This window comes from Macrobrachium nipponense, chromosome 45 (genome assembly GCF_015104395.2).
Source record: "Macrobrachium nipponense isolate FS-2020 chromosome 45, ASM1510439v2, whole genome shotgun sequence".
NCBI classification, from domain to species: Eukaryota; Metazoa; Arthropoda; class Malacostraca; order Decapoda; family Palaemonidae; genus Macrobrachium; species Macrobrachium nipponense.
Window position 1 is genome coordinate 9,820,076 of NC_061105.1, and position 20,341 is coordinate 9,840,416.

The following is a 20,341-nucleotide window of genomic DNA, read 5'->3' on the forward strand; positions in this document are numbered from 1 at the left end:
CATGAAGTTGTGAAGGTAAAAATTAAATTGTATCTGGGCTTTCATCACATCAACTTGAAGAAGCCCTTGTAAGACACCATCAGCTTTCCTTAGTGTTGTAAAACATTCAGATAACGAAAAAAAATCTGAACGTATATTAATTTGCTGCAGTAATTTATTTGAAAAAGGAACCTCCTCTTATTACCTTCAGTGCTCATTGACTCATTACACTTACCTTCCTTCAATTATGTTTGAATGACAAACGAGATTTTGCGTTACACATCAACATATATAAAAAATGCCTCTATACTATCAATTCACATTCAATATATTTACTAACACTTGATAACTTTTTGTGGTAATTGTATTCACATCCCAGAGTCCACTTAGATGTAACATTAACAACTGTGCTACTTCCTAAGAAAACTGTAACCTTTTATTCCTGAGTTTTATCTCATGATGCACACTTTTACATGTTTATCTTTTTCAAGTTTAAGTCTTAATATATCAATGTTCCCTGCTATTTCCTGTCCCTTCATATAGACCTTTATCCTGCCTCTCCGTATCTGTTTTCTGTTTGACTAAATCTTCTACACCCATTCTCTATGTACAGATGTCAATGTACTTTCCAGCCTCTGAACGCCACTTTTCTCAATGTCCCCACCTCTTCCATATCCATAACAATCTCACCGGCCATGAATTTTATCATTCAGTCATTACACCTAAAATTTTTGCCGTTATCTGTGTCTGTACAGTTTTTGTTGAATATTGGTACCAGTCTTACATACCAATCATAAGTCTTGCTTACCCTACAATACAAAGATTTATTTACCTGCATTCTAGCTTATTTCTTCTCAAATTAGTGCACCCACAAATTTTTTAGTTTCTCATATGAGTTCAATGTAATTGTTTTTTACTACCAGATCTTGAACAAGAAATAACTGATGACATGGTAAGCAATGACAAGAAAGGATGAATCACACATTACTACATCTCCAAACCAAAAATAAAAATTATATCCATTCAAGGACTTTACACTATGGTTAAGGATAAATAACAAACTTAGGAAAAGTTTTCACTTTTATGAAAACTTACATTAACATTTACAATATTTTATTAAAAAAGAAAAAAAAATTTTTGGCGAGTTAAACGAAGACAATGCTCAGTGCATCAGGGAAAGTTAAAAAAGAATATAATGTAGAGAACTGTTGATCTGGGAATGAATACAGTGAGTGATGACCACCGTGTCATGGTCACTGTAAGTCGTTGGCATCACAGTCAGCGTCTGCGTATTCTCACCAATCGAAAGAGAACAGCAGCATAACAGTTAGATATTTGCGGACAAGACCAGGGGTCCATCATCACCATTGTTATCTATGTAACCAACACAAAGCCTGATGGTACCTTAGGTGAGCAAGTTTCCTACGTGAGGAGCACAACTACGGAAAGAAATTAAAACCTAACCAATATAGTATATTGTATGTGCAACTTGCTTATCCAATTCCGCTTCTCCATGACAACGAAAATTTTTTGGATGGAATAACAACGCCACCGAGAAGCCAAAATGCACCCTATACCATTACGCTTATGATACCAGACATTTTTCTCTGGCCGTGATTTGACAAGAACACCTAAACAGCAGAACAGTTACATTACGTGACTCAGGTACAAGTTTAAACAGTGCTCTGTTGAAAATTCATCTTGTGAAGAAATATTAAAAGCAAATCTTCCCAATTCGTCCAATCATGTATTTGATGCACGGAGTAGATGCTCCATATGAAGGGATGGGGGGAAATAATGTTACTTCATTGGCCAGTATCTACATTTCAAACAGGTAAAAAATAATATATACTATCTATGAACCTACAAATAATGATAGAAAATAGAAAGTTTTTTCTCTTTAATAGTTTAAGCAATAAAAAAACAAATAAAAAAAGATATATTATTTGGTATCACAACTTCAAGGTTCACAAGTCCCAAAACCAATATCCGAAGTCCTACGATAGCAGCCGGACTTCTTGTGCCGAGGGATAGTACTTTGAGTCAGATCAACATCGACAGCTGCCTCTAACCCTCCCGCCCTTCCGCTTTTATTATTATTTTTTTTTTTTGCATAATATTGGAGGATACGTGTCTTTACTTGCTTTTGCAGAAGAAATACTTTCTACTACAGTCTACATGTACAGAAGTTTATAACAGACCTATTTATACTGTACAAAATTTACAAAATTGTGCTGACAGATCCACCTTTTTTATGCTAAACTGCTCATAAAAAATAAGGAACTTGCTAATTTTTTTTTATAGCAAAATGAGATTACTAATAAAATTCCACTTTAGTTTAAGCTCTGAAAACTAACAGGTGCTAATTAAAATAAAAAACAAATAAAAAAAACAATAATTCACCCTTCTGTCCTTTCTCCACCTAAATGCAAATTCTAAAGTAAGAAACGAGAAACTACAAGGCAGTCTCTGACAAGCAATGATATCACCCTTTCACCTAGTCACTGGCACGACAGTAATTACCCCTAATTTTTTTTTTTTTACGTTACCATTCAGGTTATCATTGTCTATTATTCTTAATTAAAAATTGCACTCTTTATGCCCAAAACACATGAGCTTTCCTTCCAATAAAGCTTCCCCAATAATGTTACAATATTTGGTGCTAAGCAAGTTAACACACAATGTGTACTATCAACAGCACATATTGGCCCTCATTGTATATAAATTATACCTAATATAAATTACATTTTTTAAATTATAAATTAACTTTTTGTGATAAGCAGAGCACGTTACATGCCCTGATGATCAGGAAGGCTTATGTCGTATAAGATCTGAGCGACAGTTCGAGAAGATTCCATTGTACTAATAGCCACATTTGATAACTCAGATTCGTAACCTCGCAACAACCTGAAAGAGTAGGAGGACATAAATGCAATGTTTACATTAAATTGGTCGTAATGAAAACTTCATTTCATTTTGATAAAAGACCATTTTATCATAATTAGCTTTACTACGCCAAAGTCCACATAAAATGCTGAAAGAAGGTTCCTGTGTGCATGTCCAGCTCTCAAAAGAGTAAGGGAACCAATTAAAGTTTTGAACACTACCATTTTCATGCTGCCAAATTACAAATGAAAACATACAAAATACTTACTTTTTCCCTGTATTAGAGTAAATGACTAGGTTTCTCAGGATCAAAGCCGAGGTTAAACGAATACTTTTGGTTACAGGTCCCTCCTTCTCCTGCAAAATATAATGATCAAAATGACATTACAAAAGAGTGAGCGAGTGTGCGACAGTCAAATTTCAGTGCCACAATTATGAGAGGCTCTCCAAGTGCGAAAACTTAAGGATTTTTCAAGTGATACTCCACAACCTTCTTGAGCCTAATGAGGCAACTACAATTTTGTAACTAATAAAAGTGAGTTTCTAAGAGCTAATACAATGAGTGATGATTTAATTTAGCAGTTGTACATACCACAGCATCCCTGTGATTGATAACTTCAAGAGCATGTCTCTTGATGGCATGGAAGGCGGCATTGGGCGCATACCCAGGATGGGGAGGTGGAGCCTGAGGTATAGGGATTTCTGTCTTCCCTGCTGACGCTAACTGTGACCTCCTCACCGCAAGAATGTGTAGTAGCTGTTGATATGGAGAGAACGTGAGTTAGCCTTTCTGCTCCACAAAGGAGAAAGCAAATTTTTTGGGTGAAAAGTCCAAAAAAAAATCAATTTATGGCTGTCATATTACATACTATAATCAAAGGGAGTGAGGTTATGTTAAAACAACAATTTCCTCATCTTCAGTTACTTAATAGTGAATACTATTAAATTTACAGAGTAAACATGTCCTTAAAACCTAAGAAGATTGAAAAATAAATCTTGAAAATAACGGGCTTTTCTTATTTCACTGTTACTTATATAATCTGTATTTGTCTATTCCATATAGAGGAAAAAATCTGGTCCAGTATATGGAATGCCTATTAAATGCAATATAACCAAAGCTGATTTACTGCTGCAGCAGATATGCAACTCACGGTTTCTTCTCTGTTGACTGAACAAATTATTAGATATTACAAATGTGACAACTTTCTCCGATCTAAAATTTTATCTAAAGCAAATTAGATATATCTTAGATTTGAGGTTTTCATCTACGTATATACGAATTACCAAAAAAAAATATCAGAAACGTTACCCCTATAAGGCAACATACGTATTTTTAAGATACCGATATGTATTTGTACTAAAAGTTGCAGGATAATTTAGACCACTTATTGACAAAAGTATTGGCACATTACCAGCATCCCCCTAATAAATCAACACCCCCAAAAACTTTATCACATACCATACACCTTTCAAGCTCCTGAAATGTCATATTGAGGGGCCATCACTTAGAAAAATTAAAAATTAAAAAATCCTATTTTTCTCAAACCTGTCACCTTCTCAGCTACACTGACTGACTGAATTAACCAGTTACAGAATTTCATGTATTGTTTGACATAATTGAGTATACGTAATTCATTACAGCCTCTACATTACAGTAAAGTTTAGTATGGACAAGTTTCCATTTCTATTACTGTAAAAGCACAGGAGTGTATACCATATGCTATAAACTTGAGTTACTTTTGCTTGTGATACTACATGCCCAATTCATGAAAATATTTAAAAAATTTAACTAAATACAACAGTACACCCATTATATAAACATTCTACACCTACAAAGAATATGTATCATCAAATTAAAACAATACTGTGAAACTAACTTCAGCTACAAACACAAAACTGCATGTATTCATATCAGGAATGTGTTTAGCTGTACCAAGAGTATGACTTTGATATAGTTTCAGTAGTCTTCAATGTAAGAAGTAAACCACTTGATTTATACTACACTTTCAAATTTGTATTTAAAAGTACATGAACCGGACTCCTTACAGAATATCTACGGAACTTTACCTACTGCCAACAACTCTCAAAGGATTCAACTTCAAAACTCAAGAAACCTACAAATCATCAGTGCACCTGATTTTTTTTTTTATTTAATGATTATCAGGACACTATAACACAAGAATCACAGGTCAGTTATAACTGTACTGCAAAGAGAGTCACCTATCTCTTATTTTCCTTACAACTGCTAAAAATGCTACCTATTGCCAACCAATTGATCACTAATTATTGAAAATGGCCACATTTGGACAATAGAATGTAATCTGGCCATATTGCAGCTAACTCCCTACACATTCTAAATTCAAAATGAGGCATCCAGAAGAAAAAAAAAAAAAAAAAAAAAAAAATGTATTAACATCCAATGTTTCTGTATTACCATTAAAAATTACCATAAAAAATGACATTCATTTAGTCCTTGAAAAAATAAAACTCCAAAACGGAGTACAACAATTTCCTGTAAAAATTACTTCAGATCTGGAAAATGTATGGGAAAGCCTGTACTCCCTCATAGTTCTATCACTAAAATTACAAATAACTTCAATAAATCCTAACTTCCACTAAACTCCATTTGAAGATCTTAACTATTTACTGTTGATTTCAGCCTGACAAATGCAACCCTAAGAGGCAAAGTAACTATGATCTACTTTAGAGAAACCAATATTCTGCAATTTGTTTACCTGCTCATTGCAATGCCGGTCATGTAGATGTGTCATGGCACTAAATCTACGTCTCGTCATCGTGTCACAGCCTGCCCACCCACATTGCAATTCACTGACATAGGGTGGGCAATGAATTTTACAAGCGTGGTGGTATACTTGGGCTGCACTACTAAAGGCTCGATTGCAACCTCGCCATTCACACAAATATTGTAAGCCACTTGGTTTTGCCTGACGGCGGGCAACACCCGAGGATAGCACCTGTGGAGCGGGGACATGAGGTGTTTGAGGTCCTTGGCTTACTATTGTTTGTGACACTGGGACAGCTGTAGGACCAGCTGGAGCTGGGGCAACAGCAGTGGGTAAATTAGCCGATGTCTGAACACTGAAATTACTATTGCTACTACTACTGTTACTGTTTGCACTGGCATGTTGGACCGGAGGAGGAGGAGGAGTGGATACAGCTCTATTATCTGTTATGGGTGTAGCTGTCCTTATTGTTCTCATGGCTGTGGTCACCGTGGCTACGGGTCCGGTGGTTCCGGACGACACGACCTGCACCACCTGTTGACCCGCGACCTGCCTCGGTAGCACCAACTGCTGCCCCTGGCCACTTTGATGCTGACTTCCAGCCAACACCATCTTTGGATTTGGTAAAATGATTAACGTCTTTGCAGTAGAGCCCTGCTGGTGCGGCGTCAAAAGCACTGTCCCACCCACGTTACTTGGAACGACCACCTGTCCACTTGCACCCTGCTGTCCACTAACCACCACAGGCTGGCCTTGACTGCCAGTTACTATCATAGTTTGACCCTGTGCACTAGAAACCATCACTTGTTGGGCCTGGCTGCCACCAACTACGAACTGGCCTTGAGCACTGCTACCTTGCATAAACACTTGTCCCTGGCAATGTGGCACACTCTGCATAATAACTTGTCCCTGAATATTATTCCCACCTTGAACCACCACTTGATGCTGGCCGCCACCTCCTTGTGAGAGAATGACTTGCCCTCCTATCACCTGCCCTAACTGGCTTTGGTGCAAGATAACTTTCTGGGGTTGTCCTGATTGTCCTTGTATCATTTGCTGGATCACCTGTCCAGCACCAGATCCCTGCGTAATGATTTGACCCCCTTGCTGCACTATGACTCCCGTTGGTGCACCTGCAGACCTTTGAAGGATAACTTGCCCCTGAGGAGTAACTACAGTCTGAGCTGTCCCTACTTGTTGCTGGCTGGGCAAAACTGTCTGACTCACTACCATCTGCGGAGAGGCATTACTCACGGCAACATTTCCTGGTTGTTGCCCCTGAGTTATTACTACCTGATGTTGCTGCCCTTGAGAAATTACCTCCCCACTTTCACTGCCATTCTGACTGACATACAAGGTGATTCGACTATCTGACTCTGCGGCACCTCTAGGGTCTTCCAAAGCCATTCTTTTCACGGGCGAGTTATCTGGAGTTGCCGGTCTCTTGATTCCACCGACCTGTGGGGAATCGACTCCTGTCTGCCCGTTTGCCGTGAAAGGACCGTTAATTTTCAGCTGCTGTCCATGATTTACAAATTCCAATCCTTTGTCACTTATTCTCAACTCTCGGTCAACGACACCATTCAAAATCTCTCCCCCCACAGTTCTCTCTAACAAGTCTGCCAACACATTCTTTTTAGTTTTGTTTTCAGCGACACTGGTATCCTCTTCCTTCACAGATGACTCCTCTACTTTCAGAGACAGTTCCTCCTCTTTTATAGCTACATCATCAGATTTTATTCCATTCTGAAGAATACCTTCAAAACTCGTAACCTTCTTCTCGTTAGCACCAGCATTATGAAATGAGTTGGAATCATCCTCACACTTCCTAACCTGGAAAACACAACAAGAGATTACCAACATCACCTGCTTTGTAAACAAACAAAAAAAATAAATAAAACCAAAATATAAACAGCCATAGCAAGGTACAGCAATGATGCCTTTTATAAGTTATAAGTGGTTAGCATGATCATGAATTCCTTTTCCTTGACAACATTTGAGGCAAGTGCCTACCTCATTACAAATTCCATTAAAGGGTGTTTTTCTAAGCTGAGAGTCATTGCTGCTATCTTGACTACTATCTGTCGGCTGTTGCTGCAACTGTTTTTGAAGGTTTCTCGACACCTGTAATGTTAAGAGTGACTAAGAAAATCTCTTGCAAAATTATATCAAAACCAAGTTGAAAATTGTGAATTTGATCAGCACAGCTGATTAATTTGTACTTAATAAAAATTGAGGTTCTATATCAGAATGCAAATAATACTTTCACCTCTACTGTTGCCCATTGTGAATACGACCTGAACAATGACAACCATACATTTTAAAAGTTTCCATCCACAAAACTAAAATGTTTAATGCTGAGTCAAAGCCAGTGAGTGAAAACTGTACTTATGAAAAAGTGCCCTTTAGATGTAAAAATTGGTTACTCTCTGGAAACATTCATTGACAGTTGCCATCAGCATGCCTTTATTTTGTTCAAACAATTTTTATGTCAAACATGTGAACTGAAAATTTCTGAGATTAGTATTGCCTCTTGGCAGATGCAAGGAGCAGAATTTGACCATGATAGAGCAAACTTTTGCATTCCCATATATTGAAACTGGAATTTAACTAAGTATATTGTAATTAAATGCAAAACTTTCAACAACAGCATAGTACTTTAAACAATTCCCTACAAGTAAATAATCAAACAGTTGCAGCTACTAAAACACAACTTGTACAAGTTAAAGAAAGCATTTGCAAAAGAAAAACTTCACAGTATACTACCAAATTTTTCATAATTATCAATCTTTTATATACCACATCACATTGGCAGTTTTCAGGTATGAACTGTATTGTGTACATATATTAAACGCCATACTTAAAATTTGTCAAAAAGTGCACTCCTCACGAAAGAAAATTTGAAACTTTCAGGGAATAAGTGTGTGTTAACACACTCAAAAGAAGTGTTAAGTAGCATGAAATGAAAGAATTACAAGTGAACAAAATTAACGACTTTCATTTCCTTAAATTCATCAGAGATGTTATCCCAACTTCTAACCGCATACCATAAAGACTTCAGACAGATTAGCAACATTGCTGATTGGGACATGGGTACTAGACAAAATAATAGTTGGATGAATACCACTCAAAACATAAAACTATGACATTTAAACATTTTGCAGCCGTTCAGGTTGGGAAAAAAAATTTACTTTGCACTTATGCCTTAGACAGTAAAGAACCAAAGTTTCTTAGAAACCTCCTTGCCTGATGAACTGCTTTTCCAGCCGATCTCTACCTGGTGTTAAACTTGCTCAAATGTCTGGCTACAGTTTTTAAGATAACTTTCAAATAGGATCATTCTGTCTCCTATCATTCATGGCACATAATTTTATCAATAGGGCAAAAATGCCCATAACATTTAACTACGACTGTACCATTCAATAGGTTCAAGGCAAAGATTTGAATATGGTGGGAAAAATTGAGACTAGCTGTAAATACTAATACAAACTATAAAAACATGAGTCCCATTTATTGATTTCATATTTCCCATGTCTACATACTGTAAATGTTAACAAACTCTCCTTTGATAAACCATTTTTAATTTTGTAAAAAAGTTCATAAAAATAGTAACCAATATCATTCATTTTCCTCAAAATCCTTTCAGACCAAATCTAAAAGGTACCCATTAATTTGCTACTAATAACAACAGCAAACACAAAACTCTCAATACATGAAATAATGTGCACACAACAATGCCTAAGTCTACAGCGCTAAACACAGTCTGGTCAGACTGGGCCAACTTCCTGTGTTCTTTTAAGTCAAGACCCTTAAAATGTGATATTCTAAGCTTCTACAGTTACATGAATGACTTAATACTTTCCTCATTTGAAGCAAACATCAAATATTCACTGAATGAACACTTGCTGCAATTATCTAGACATCATAAAAAATTAATGCACTGAAAAAATAGAAACCATACCAAAATCAAATCCCCTTTACACAACGAATGCTTCTGGATGGCTGTTCTAGATGTTATGTTCCTTGTGCTATATATCATGTACGTATGACTCCTACGAACTAGTGCCTTTAACCTGAGTTATGATCAAATTGAACTACAAACGCAGCGATGTCTGTCCCATGCAACACAACCACAGCTGGAGTGTACATGGAAAAGCAATAAGGATCTTTTCTAATATTAACTTTGTAAAGAACTAATTTTTCTTGAAGGCTTTTGTCAAAAGCTTCCAGACCAGTACGTATCCAAGACTGTCTACAGTCCCTTCCTATGGTATAGATCTTAATTAGGAGAACATCCATCACTATTCATGGAAACATACAGATGTTGTTCCAATGAATACCCACAACTATTACATCATACTGAAAGATTTGAAGATTGTCATTACTTCACGTGTGCTAACAAAATAAAAGGAGGATTAATTTAAAGAAAAGAGTATTTATAATACAAAATTCCTTAAAGCATACCAAGATATTTCAAGCAACTTTCCCAAAAATAAATATCAATACACAATCCTCCTTCCCATTACTTTCTCTTGCAATAAAAATGCTCATGAATGTTAACATTCAGCAAGAAATCTAGATGGAAAGGTAGAAAGACAAATTCAACAGAAACATAGCTGCAACTTTTGAATGCATGCCCCAAAGCTATGTACATGAGAAAGAACCAATGCTTTCCATTAAGAAGTCCATCATAATAACAAGCCAAACAAAAATTCAACCAACTCTCCAACATATAGGTTAATGTAAGTCACAATTTAACTGTAGTTAGTTCTTAGCATTACCAAAAACCAGTCTGTTAGTTCTTAAAGTTGTTAAAGACACAAAGTCAGAAGTAAAGAATTAGTAAGCCTTGGAAACAGAGTCTCCATTTATTAGTATTCCCAGACTTTTACAAAAGCATTTAAAATCAAATTTCATGCAGCACACATTGTTGTTCCCCCAGATCACCACAGCAGCCACCACAACCATTCTGAAATTTCCAGAATGGCAAAACAGGGAGGAACATCAAGACCATAGACAAGAGATCCCCAGCACCAGGCACCCAAAAGCTGTTTTGTACAGCAACAGGGGAAGGGAAGAATGCCAGGGTAGTAGTGACAGCAGAAGTAGCATGGTTGCTTCCCATCATCCTCAGTGCCACACCCGTGGCCCTTCTAGCTGTGAAGTGACTACACTGGGTTACCTGTACTGGTGGGTTGGTCAGCTGGTGCCTTGGTCCCTGCACAACCCCTTTCACTCCAAACACACCTGGGGTTGTTCCTCCTCCTCCTCCACCAACCACTCCAGTCACTACCTGCAAACCACTGTTTGACCCAACACTGGATGGACTATGTATTGGTCCCTGTGGGCCTGGGGGGCCCTGAGACAAAGCCTGCACATAGGATACTGTTGCAGTTGGTGGTCTGGGTTGCTGTAACTGTTGTTGCTGCTGCTGTTGTGGCTGTGGCTGCGGCTGCTGCTGCTGAGGTGTTTGTGGTGGAGGTGGTTGTGGTGCAGAGGGGACAAGTACAGAACGTGAGTGGGGTGAGGGGTGGAGTGAGTCCATGCTGCCTGCCTGATTTACTCCCACAGGAGTTACCTTATTAGCCAATAAACTCTTGATAAGAGCAGAATTATCTGCCCTTCCAGATCCTTGCGCTTGCTGAGGTGACGGAGGGGTTTGGGTCTGCTGTGCACTGCTATACCCACCCTGAGACATGGTACCACTCACCATGGCCTTCAATGCAAATAAGTCCCTTATTAGTCAATACCATATGATTCTTTCAAATTCATTGAAAAAAAAAAAAGAAGTAAAGGTCAATGTTTTTAAGTACACAAGTAAACATATTACACATGATTCAGATATCTGTTACCTGTGGTTGTCTAGCTGGTGGTGGTGGGGACGGTCTGAGAGGGGCAGAGAGTTGTGCCTTTAGAATAGGAGAAGACGGAGAAACGTTCGATTCAGGTTGTGCCTGTGCGGTCACTATTTGTGGGGTACCCACAATGGGGGAATTAATTCGAATGTCTGACACCTGCGTGTTGATAGTACTGACAGTATTTAGAACAGGTGTAGGCGTGAACACGGGAACTGCCGCACCCGCAACTTTCACAGGTTTCTTCTCTGGCATTGGTGGGACAACGATTCCATCGCGTCGTCTTATGCCGTTGTAGTGCCACTTCTCTGAACCATCCTCAACTGGTCGACGACTGGGACCAACTCCTGTTCCAAACACTTTCCTGTGGAATGGGTAAATATGACATTTTGGGGGGAGGGGAAAAAAAAATCAAAATACTTCCTAGTAATCACTAGTTCACTTTAACAGAAGATTGTTTCAACAGTGAGGCAACTAAAGTTATAGTATTTGCAAACTAGAAGAGGTTATGCAAAATATTTGTAGATCTTGCGAAGGAATTTGGTAAATACCAATTGTGATGCTACAATATCATACCAAAAGATCTAGCACTCAGTGGCATATGCACTGGAAGAATCTGAGCTCAATTCTGAGGTAAGGACACCCTTAGGGAGTATTACCCATAGTACACCTTGTGTGGCACATTGTAGATGGTACTTTTATGCTGTTTGCAGTGTTTCTATACCACCATTGCAACTGATACAGCAGCTTAAATCTATTCAATTGTTTTCTTTCAATTAATACAAAAGTCTTCTTAAAAGAGGCGATAGATACCTTTGCCAAAATTCTGTTCAAAAAGCGCTTTCAAAGAAATAAGAACACAGCTTACCTCACACAATTTGATAAGAGCACAGGATTGAGCCCTTGCTTACGGCCCATGGCATGCATCGAGGCTGCAAAGTGTCTGTAAACAATGGCCTGCTCAATTGCATTGCCAGCATTTGCTTCATAGTTCTTCCTAACCCAATCAATGACAAACTCTTCCACTTCAGGGGGAACCTGAAAAGATAAACAAACTTTATGTGGCTTATCGAAAATGAAGGTTGGGTTCATCAATTGCAAAGAATAAATACTACTAAATCCCCCAAAACAACTAAGATCTCTACTTCCTTCCCCTGACGGTTTACAATGTTCATTCCTTCCATGAACTTACTGACATTACAAACAACAGCTTTCAATCAGTTCTACTTACTATTCTGCTGGCAATTTTTTTGGCATCTCCTGGGGTGGCAGTGCCTCCTGGGGTAGTTTTGCTAACAGTCTTGTTAACTATGGGTGTAGTGGCGATGGTGGCCGACGTTACAGGAGTGGTGACTGCTGTGGACGTTGCCGATGCTAAGTGAGTTGCAGTTGCGGAAGTTGTTGTGGTTGACGTGGAAGTGGAGGTTGCTGACGCTGCTGTTGTATTGGGCTCCGGCTCACTCACAACACCAGTCACAGTCTCAACAACCTTTAAAATTTAAGATAAAAACTAACTGCAGATAATATGGACAACACACAAAGATGAAGCAAAAATTTACCATTAATACTGATCTCTTGCAAACAAAAATTTCCTTGCTCAATTATTTTCCAAAAATAAATATAAAAAAAGCCTAAAAACTGGAAAACCACAAAAAAACATAAAAATACTGAATCATAAAACTAAGACATATTACAGAGGTGATCAACAATAACAAAGACCTTTAATGATACAGTACTTGAACATTTACCTTCATGCCAATACAAGCCTCAGGTCCGTAACTCTGCGCCTCGACCGTCAGCAAAGAAATAAGTGTATGTATGGATCCCTTTGCTCGAACTATAGCATTACAAGCAGGAGTCCCCAATGATGACAAGGAGTACAGACACTCCAGTGTGTAAATCAGCAACATTATGTCATGGATTGTTAGGTATCGACATATTTGACTATAAACCTGAAATGAGCCAATTGGACCTCTCATTACATTTATGTATTACACTTCACATTAAAAACCTTATTCCTAAAAAAGAAAAGCTACATAGTTGAGTTCAAACCTTACCCATATAAAACACCCACCAGAAAAAAAAATATTCAACACTCGAAGTACAAATTACTTATCAGTGACTATATTTACATCTAGAACAATTCACAGGTCAATTCCACTGCAAAGCTACTTAGGCATATAGGCATAATCTACTTATTAGAATCACATTTGGAAAATAAAGTACTTACAGATGGTTCTATGTAATTATTCAATATCTCCTCATTTGGATCATTCATAGCCAACTTGTTAAGAACTTCGAGAGATCGCAAGATGAACGCCCTATCTGCTGAAGCAACGCCTTTGCAAACATTTTCCAGCAACGAAGCAGAGCAGGAATCTATTCTCGGATCGCGGAGCGTTACCTCGGGTACAATGTTTCCCAATGTATCTAAAGCATTTACTGCTAAACCACCCCACTGTGAGCACATACACAAGACTAAAAATCTGAAACAATAAAGAAACATTTTATTTAGTACCAAACACAAAGAATGACCTTCACTTTCAAGATCCAACAATATTACATCTTCAACATTTAAAGGTCTAAATTATCTTCAGAATACTTGAGAGTCTAACCTTAAGCAAGTATGTGACTTTGCAAGGCACGCCACATTTTGTTCTTCAAAGGATAAATTCCGGATGATATGGAGGATTTGACTTATCCGTGAACCTTCAGCATCCTGCACCCCATGGTCACGGCCCAGATGAAAAATTTCCCCATCTTCCTTCAGTAACTTCAAGTCACTCCCTTCACATTCTAACACCTGTAAAAATATGTTCATGTAACCAAGGAGATAGTCATAACAGAAAAAGGAGAAGGGATTACTGCATTCCAAGATGAGGCTACATAAACACTTTGGGGGAGTAGATTAAACACTTTGGGTAGTCTAGTAGATTACTTTACCTAGATAATCAATAACCAACAACAGTTGCATGAAAAATTCTTGTCTATGGGCAAGAATATTTGTAAAATGGTAAACAAAGAATTCATGATCAAATGACAAACAAACAATTCTTGACTTAATTACCAGCAGAACTTTTCAAAACTAATTATACCTAACAAAACTATAATTAAATTTACAGACCACCTGTAAGGATAACTATCCTGATTCTACCTGACATTCACCCCACGTACATGCAAAATTTAGAATGTACCCATCCTTCACACCATTTGTAAGTGGAAGAGCTAATACATACCAACACCATGAAAACCCTGTTATATCAAAGAGGATTTTCGAATGATTAAAAACTTTACAAGAAGAACCTTCCCCATCCAACTTGTTTCTTTTATTGATGACACTGTTTTGGGAAAAACCAATAAATTCCCCAACAGCCTTCTTCGTAAAACAAACCACTTCTTCACAGTTTTGTACAGTGAAGTATTCCATATATTACACACACTTCACAACACCCAATGCCTTCAGTAGTCAATGAATAACAGATAAAACATTACCTTCTCCAGCCTTCTGAGTATGGATTCCTTCTTGAGAGCTTGTGCTGTTGCATCTAATGCAAGTCTTCCACATTCAGCGTTTTCTAAATTGTCATAACTTCCACTGTCTACTCTTTTTGCCAGGGATATACTGGCCTCATTGGCCACGCATGTAGAATTTGAAATCTTTTCCAAAGTATCACAACACAGAAAGGTCTCGTTATCAAAATTTGCCAGACTTTCACTGCTTAAATTTAACGTATTACTAGTTTCTATAGCACCACTAGTGTTATGTTCTGAACTGCTGTCTTTACTTGCCTCAATAGGCCTGTTTGTTGGTTTATCAAATGTTTCAGGGATTAGCAAGTCTAAGACACTTCTGTCTTTCACAGAGTCTATCCAAAACTGCACTAAACTCCTGCCTCTAGTCTCCTTATAATTGGTTAAAAAATACTTTTGAGTTTCCCCTGAAAAAAATAATAATAATAATTCAAGACAAATCCTACAGATTCTTGGAAAAAACTAAATTACATTATCACAACCAAAAATCAAGCACAGCCCACCACAATCACAAGAAAATCTTAACAATAGTATAAACAAACTCTTTCACCTGAAAAATCTAAAGTATATTAATACCAGAGAAAAGTATAGATCACTATGATTACATGAAAATATTGCCAATAGTAATATGAAACAGACCTAACGCAATACTCACAATCTTTATACACTCCTGTGTGCCCAAGCATGTGCTCCACCAATCGTGGACACTGACTTAGCTGCAACACATGACGACCTTCGTTGCTTAGGATGGTACATACATTGAATGCAAAATCGTGTTCATTTGGTAGGGGTGAGATCAATGACAACGCCAACTTGTCATATGAAGAAGCCTTGTACAAGTCTGTTGACAGGGCGGCACCATATCTGAGTGTGTCTGCAATTAAAAGAAGGCATCAACTTCACAGTGCTTATTTCATCATTTTCAAATGCAAGCTACATTCACCTCTTCATAAACATCTAAAACAATTTCTCTCTCTCTCTCCAGTAAAGTTCCAACTTGCCCCTATTTTTATGGCAACAGGTGAAATTAAAAGAGAAAACTACATGAGAGGATGTAAATTCTACGTATAACACGGAAAAAATTGTGAACAAATCTGAAAACACCTTAAACACTACATTACCAACTTAACGTAACACTCACCTATTCTACAAAAAATACAACTTTCTATACTGAATTTTATTACAACTGTAACTGGAAAAGCATTATATTATCCTTTCATCCAGCTAACTGAAGAAAAAGTACTACTGTTAAAACTGCAACAAATTTCTAAAATCTTGACTTGCCACATATCAAAATTCCTTGATTCCCCTTCCATTTTCTTTGGTAAACGACAATCCCGTTTCTGCTTTGGTTTGCGTCTAAAATTACAGTCAATAATTACAGTCGAAAATGAATGACTAACCAAAATTACCAACTACTTCATCATTACCCACACTTGAGAGAGAGAGAGAGAGAGAGAGAGAGAGAGAGAGAGAGAGAGAGAGAGAGAGAGAGAGAGAGAATGTTATACTACTCCAACCCACTAAAACAATTTCCCATACAAGAGGTCGGAAGCCTAATGCCACTCTTTCTTTCAGCCTCCACTGAGAAATCAATAGAAGAGCACATGGCCTCCCTCGAGTTAACCTTGACGCAGGAGGCTATGCTCAATAATGCAAAATGAAACTCTCTTTCTCTCTTATTCTCACTCCCACCCTATTTTCTTTGACTCTTTTCTGTCGCTGGCTGATCAATAACACAAGTGAGGCTTGATAGCTGCTCAATTGCATTCGATACCTGTGTGAATGTGCAGCTTACCAAAGGTTTGCTACACAGCGCTGAACTGAATCATTCTCGCTCGACAATCTTGCGCCTCTCGCGAGATTATAATTTGATTATAATTTGCATCTAAGAAATTAAATGAATGCACCCCCTGGTGTTACACCTTACACCATGTAGCCTACAACAGCGTTGATGTCTATTCTGTTTTGTTCAACTGCAGTAAGAACTCATGGGATAACCACAATATACACATAATAAGATCTAACTCATAAAGTTAACAGCCAATTTTTTCAACGACACTTATGCGTGAATCACTTGGCTAGTAATTATCTATATAAACTATTTGAAGAAAGACAGACAGACAGACAGACACCCAGCACACACACAATCATATCTTGAAGAACCTACACAGAGGATTAGAAAAGGTCCTTGGTTAGGAACTCATAAAACTGGTAAAAACAGAATAATGTAACATCATAGCTCACGAGAGAGAGAGAGAGAGAGAGAGAGAGAGAGAGAGAGAGAGAGAGAGAGAGAGAGAGAGAGAGAGAGAGAGAGAGTCCTACTAAATGATGTAGTCCCAACCTTCCAGGCTTCGCATCATCAACTCCTCAAGTGAAAAATCTCTTACCACTGAAGCAAAATTCCTTATCTGGCATCTAAGGCTAAACAGAGAGAGAGAGAGAGAGAGAAGAGAGAGAGAGAGAGAGAGAGAGAGAGAGAGAGAGAGAGAGAGAGAGCAATCGATGAAGTGAAACCACATTAAAGGTGGCTGGGGATGATTGCTTGCAGGGGGGAGAAGGCAGTTCCAGACCAGAGACAGTGGGTGGAAAAAAATGATTGGAGAATGCACTCAGAGGGGGACTGTAGAGCCCTGGGAGAGGTTTATGGGAATGTAAACAAGCTGTTAGAGGAGACAGTCCGTGGATTGGATATTGCAGGCAATATGGTTCAGGGGAAGGTATTTTCCAAGAGGTTTTGAGGGAATGTTGGTGGGAGATTTTGTGAGTAGTCTGGGGGGGGGGGGGGGGGGGGTGGGGGGGGGGGGGGGGGGGGGGGGGGGAGGATATTACAGGTTTTCATTAATTTGACTGATGTATTTGCAAATTATGGGAATAAACAGATTCTAAACAAGGTTTATGAAGTAATGTCAATGAGATTGTAAACATTCATGGAAAGAGTTGTCGGTGTTTGTTTGTATGCACTTCTGTTGGTGAATGTATTTGACTGATGTATTTGCAAATTATGGGAATAAACAGATTCTAAACAAGGTTTATGAAGTAATGTCAATGAGATTGTAAACATTCATGGAAAGAGTTGTCGGTGTTTGTTTGTATGCACTTCTGTTGGTGAATGTAGGTAGGGGGTTGGGATTGGAGAAAGCAAAAATAAAATAATGGGAGAACAAAGATAAATAACCAAATTTACAGCCACCAAGCTGACAGAGACATGCAGACGTGTCGACAGGGTTTGAGAAACGCCAAGAACCTTCTTCTCAATCACTTCAATGTGGGCTTTTACACTATTCGGGAAGATAGGTGTGGTCTGTTAAGTGCACTTTGGTCATTCCCTATTGTCTACCACGGACATAATGCTGTCTGAAAATGTACAATTAGGTTACACTTCCTATTACCATGGGCGTGTAAGTTGTCAGGGAATGCTGAGTTTTGGCCATGTTCAAAAGTATCCTCCCCAGCTCAGTGGACACTGAGGACTTTTTGGAGGTGTAAATAATTTGGAAAATGCATGCGAGATTCTTTGGGCATTGTGGAAAATGCGTGTGAGATCCTTTGGGCAGTGTGTGCACATTTCTCCCCTCATTTCTTACCGTGGACATTATGTTGCTGGTGGTTGTAGGAGAGGGGAACGTTGTTGAGGGAACGTATGGTCCTTTTGGTCCTCATGGAACGGGAATCCTCTCCCTCATCCATCTCGGTGCCCCGGTCTTCGCCATCCTCCCCGAGGAAGTTGACGCGTTCGTAGGCATCTAAGTACCTGTTAACAATGGAAAGATAGATGGTGGTTAGTAACTGATGTCAATCAATCACGTAAGTAAAATAATGGCAAATGCAACAATAGTTTAAAACACATCCAACTGAAAAATTTCTCTGACAAACAAAAACCCTAACAAAAAACACAATAAGTAATCCCTAGAAAGATACGAGCTACCGAATATGAGATAAAAAAATAAATCTAGAATGTGTTTACTCCTTTAATAAAGATTAGCTTTCTGGAACCCTTAACCGATTTGACCCCCCCCCTCTCTCTCTCTCACCGATTTGACCCCTCCCTCTCTCTCTCTCTCTCCACTCCCAGAATCACGCCCCACCTCCCCACAACCAAGCCTCCCTATCAACAAACTCTTTCCTACTCCCCTAACATCTCCAAACAAGGATGACAGTGGCGAAAAAAGAAAAATCATGACAGTGGGGCTTCAGAAAAGTCGCGCGAGCGAATGTTCTCTTGTACAATCATTATATCCAGTAGTACGTGTGTCTATTTCGCTTATACAGGAAGTACAATAGGAAAAACACATTAAACAACCATATCCAGTATGGGAGAATCACTTACGACGTCACAGTTCGTCGTAAAATGCAATACAACTATACCAAGTCAAAATTATAATTCAATCTTTGCCAGCTATGAAAAAGAACAAAACTTAGATTTACCCATCTGTTACAGGAGTGGTGTGGCCAGTTTTTCTTCTGACGCCTCAAAAGATGGCATTCTCTTAAAAATGTCAGCCGCCCAGAGCTTGAATTCTTTACTTCTTCGCCCTGTATTAAACGGTAACGAATTCCAGCCAACACCACCTTTTCTCTGTCAAATACCCTATACGAATTCCAGCCATCACCACCTTTTCTCTATCAAATAACCTATACGAATTCCAGCCATCACCACCTTTTCTCTGTCAAATATCCTATACGAATTCCAGCCGACACCACCTTTTCTCTCTCAAATATCCTCCGATGGGATAAGACCATCTACTGTACTTCGAGAGATTTCTCCGCGTCCCATCTTCCATTTTTACCCCTCCCTTAAGGTAAAAAAAAAAAAAAAAAACGGTCTCTATGCATACGGGCGCACAAACGAAACGATCATTCGGTTGGTGCATGCGTTGCATAATACGGTCGGGGGACGCAAGGACGCCCCCCCCCCCCCTTTCCTCCTCTGGCATACAAACACCTCTCTCTTTCTCTTCCAAGGACCTATTGCGTAAGAAGGAAGGAAGGAAGGAAAGGCAGGCAGGCAGGACACAGCTAACAACATAGAGAGTATTGATCAACAAGCCAAGCGATGGTGGTGGTGGTGTGATGACGAAGTGTGCGTTGGCTCTTGGCTGGGTGGCTGGTCGGTGCTGCTGGCGGCAGAGGGTAGAACAGGACCAGAGACCCCAACACACACACACACACACATATGCACCGACACACGCACGCATAAAACAAACCCCCGCACACTCATGTGCCATGTAAGTACGCACATAATCACACACATGAACCTCACACTCACAGCCCACATAACTCAAAAGCCAGCCAGCCAGACTGCGACACAACGGTGAGGGAGGGTGGATTTGTGATGTATAC

General features: G+C 38.8%; 1 protein-coding gene across 6 annotated transcripts in view; it reads right to left on the minus strand.

The window, feature by feature from the left end:
- Window positions 1–1,046: 1,046 nt before the first annotated feature.
- LOC135214369 (AT-rich interactive domain-containing protein 2-like) overlaps window positions 1,047–20,341 on the minus strand; it is a 69,795-nt gene continuing 50,500 nt past the window's right edge. Inside the window, exons 4-18 of one of the 6 annotated variants that reach the window (XM_064248599.1) lie at window positions 18,586–18,752; window positions 15,651–15,869; window positions 14,957–15,402; window positions 14,080–14,267; window positions 13,695–13,950; window positions 13,213–13,416; window positions 12,696–12,953; window positions 12,333–12,502; window positions 11,462–11,828; window positions 10,792–11,325; window positions 7,623–7,733; window positions 5,601–7,442; window positions 3,458–3,622; window positions 3,134–3,222; window positions 1,047–2,886 (exon numbers count right to left, since the gene is read on the minus strand). In XM_064248599.1, the coding sequence (XP_064104669.1) occupies window positions 2,769–2,886; window positions 3,134–3,222; window positions 3,458–3,622; window positions 5,601–7,442; window positions 7,623–7,733; window positions 10,792–11,325; window positions 11,462–11,828; window positions 12,333–12,502; window positions 12,696–12,953; window positions 13,213–13,416; window positions 13,695–13,950; window positions 14,080–14,267; window positions 14,957–15,402; window positions 15,651–15,869; window positions 18,586–18,752 (5,134 nt within the window). In that variant the 3' untranslated portion in view covers window positions 1,047–2,768. The remainder of the gene's footprint in view (window positions 2,887–3,133; window positions 3,223–3,457; window positions 3,623–5,600; window positions 7,443–7,622; window positions 7,734–10,791; window positions 11,326–11,461; window positions 11,829–12,332; window positions 12,503–12,695; window positions 12,954–13,212; window positions 13,417–13,694; window positions 13,951–14,079; window positions 14,268–14,956; window positions 15,403–15,650; window positions 15,870–18,585; window positions 18,753–20,341) is intronic. The other 5 variants (XM_064248601.1, XM_064248600.1, XM_064248602.1 and 2 more) reach the window with 5 other exon arrangements.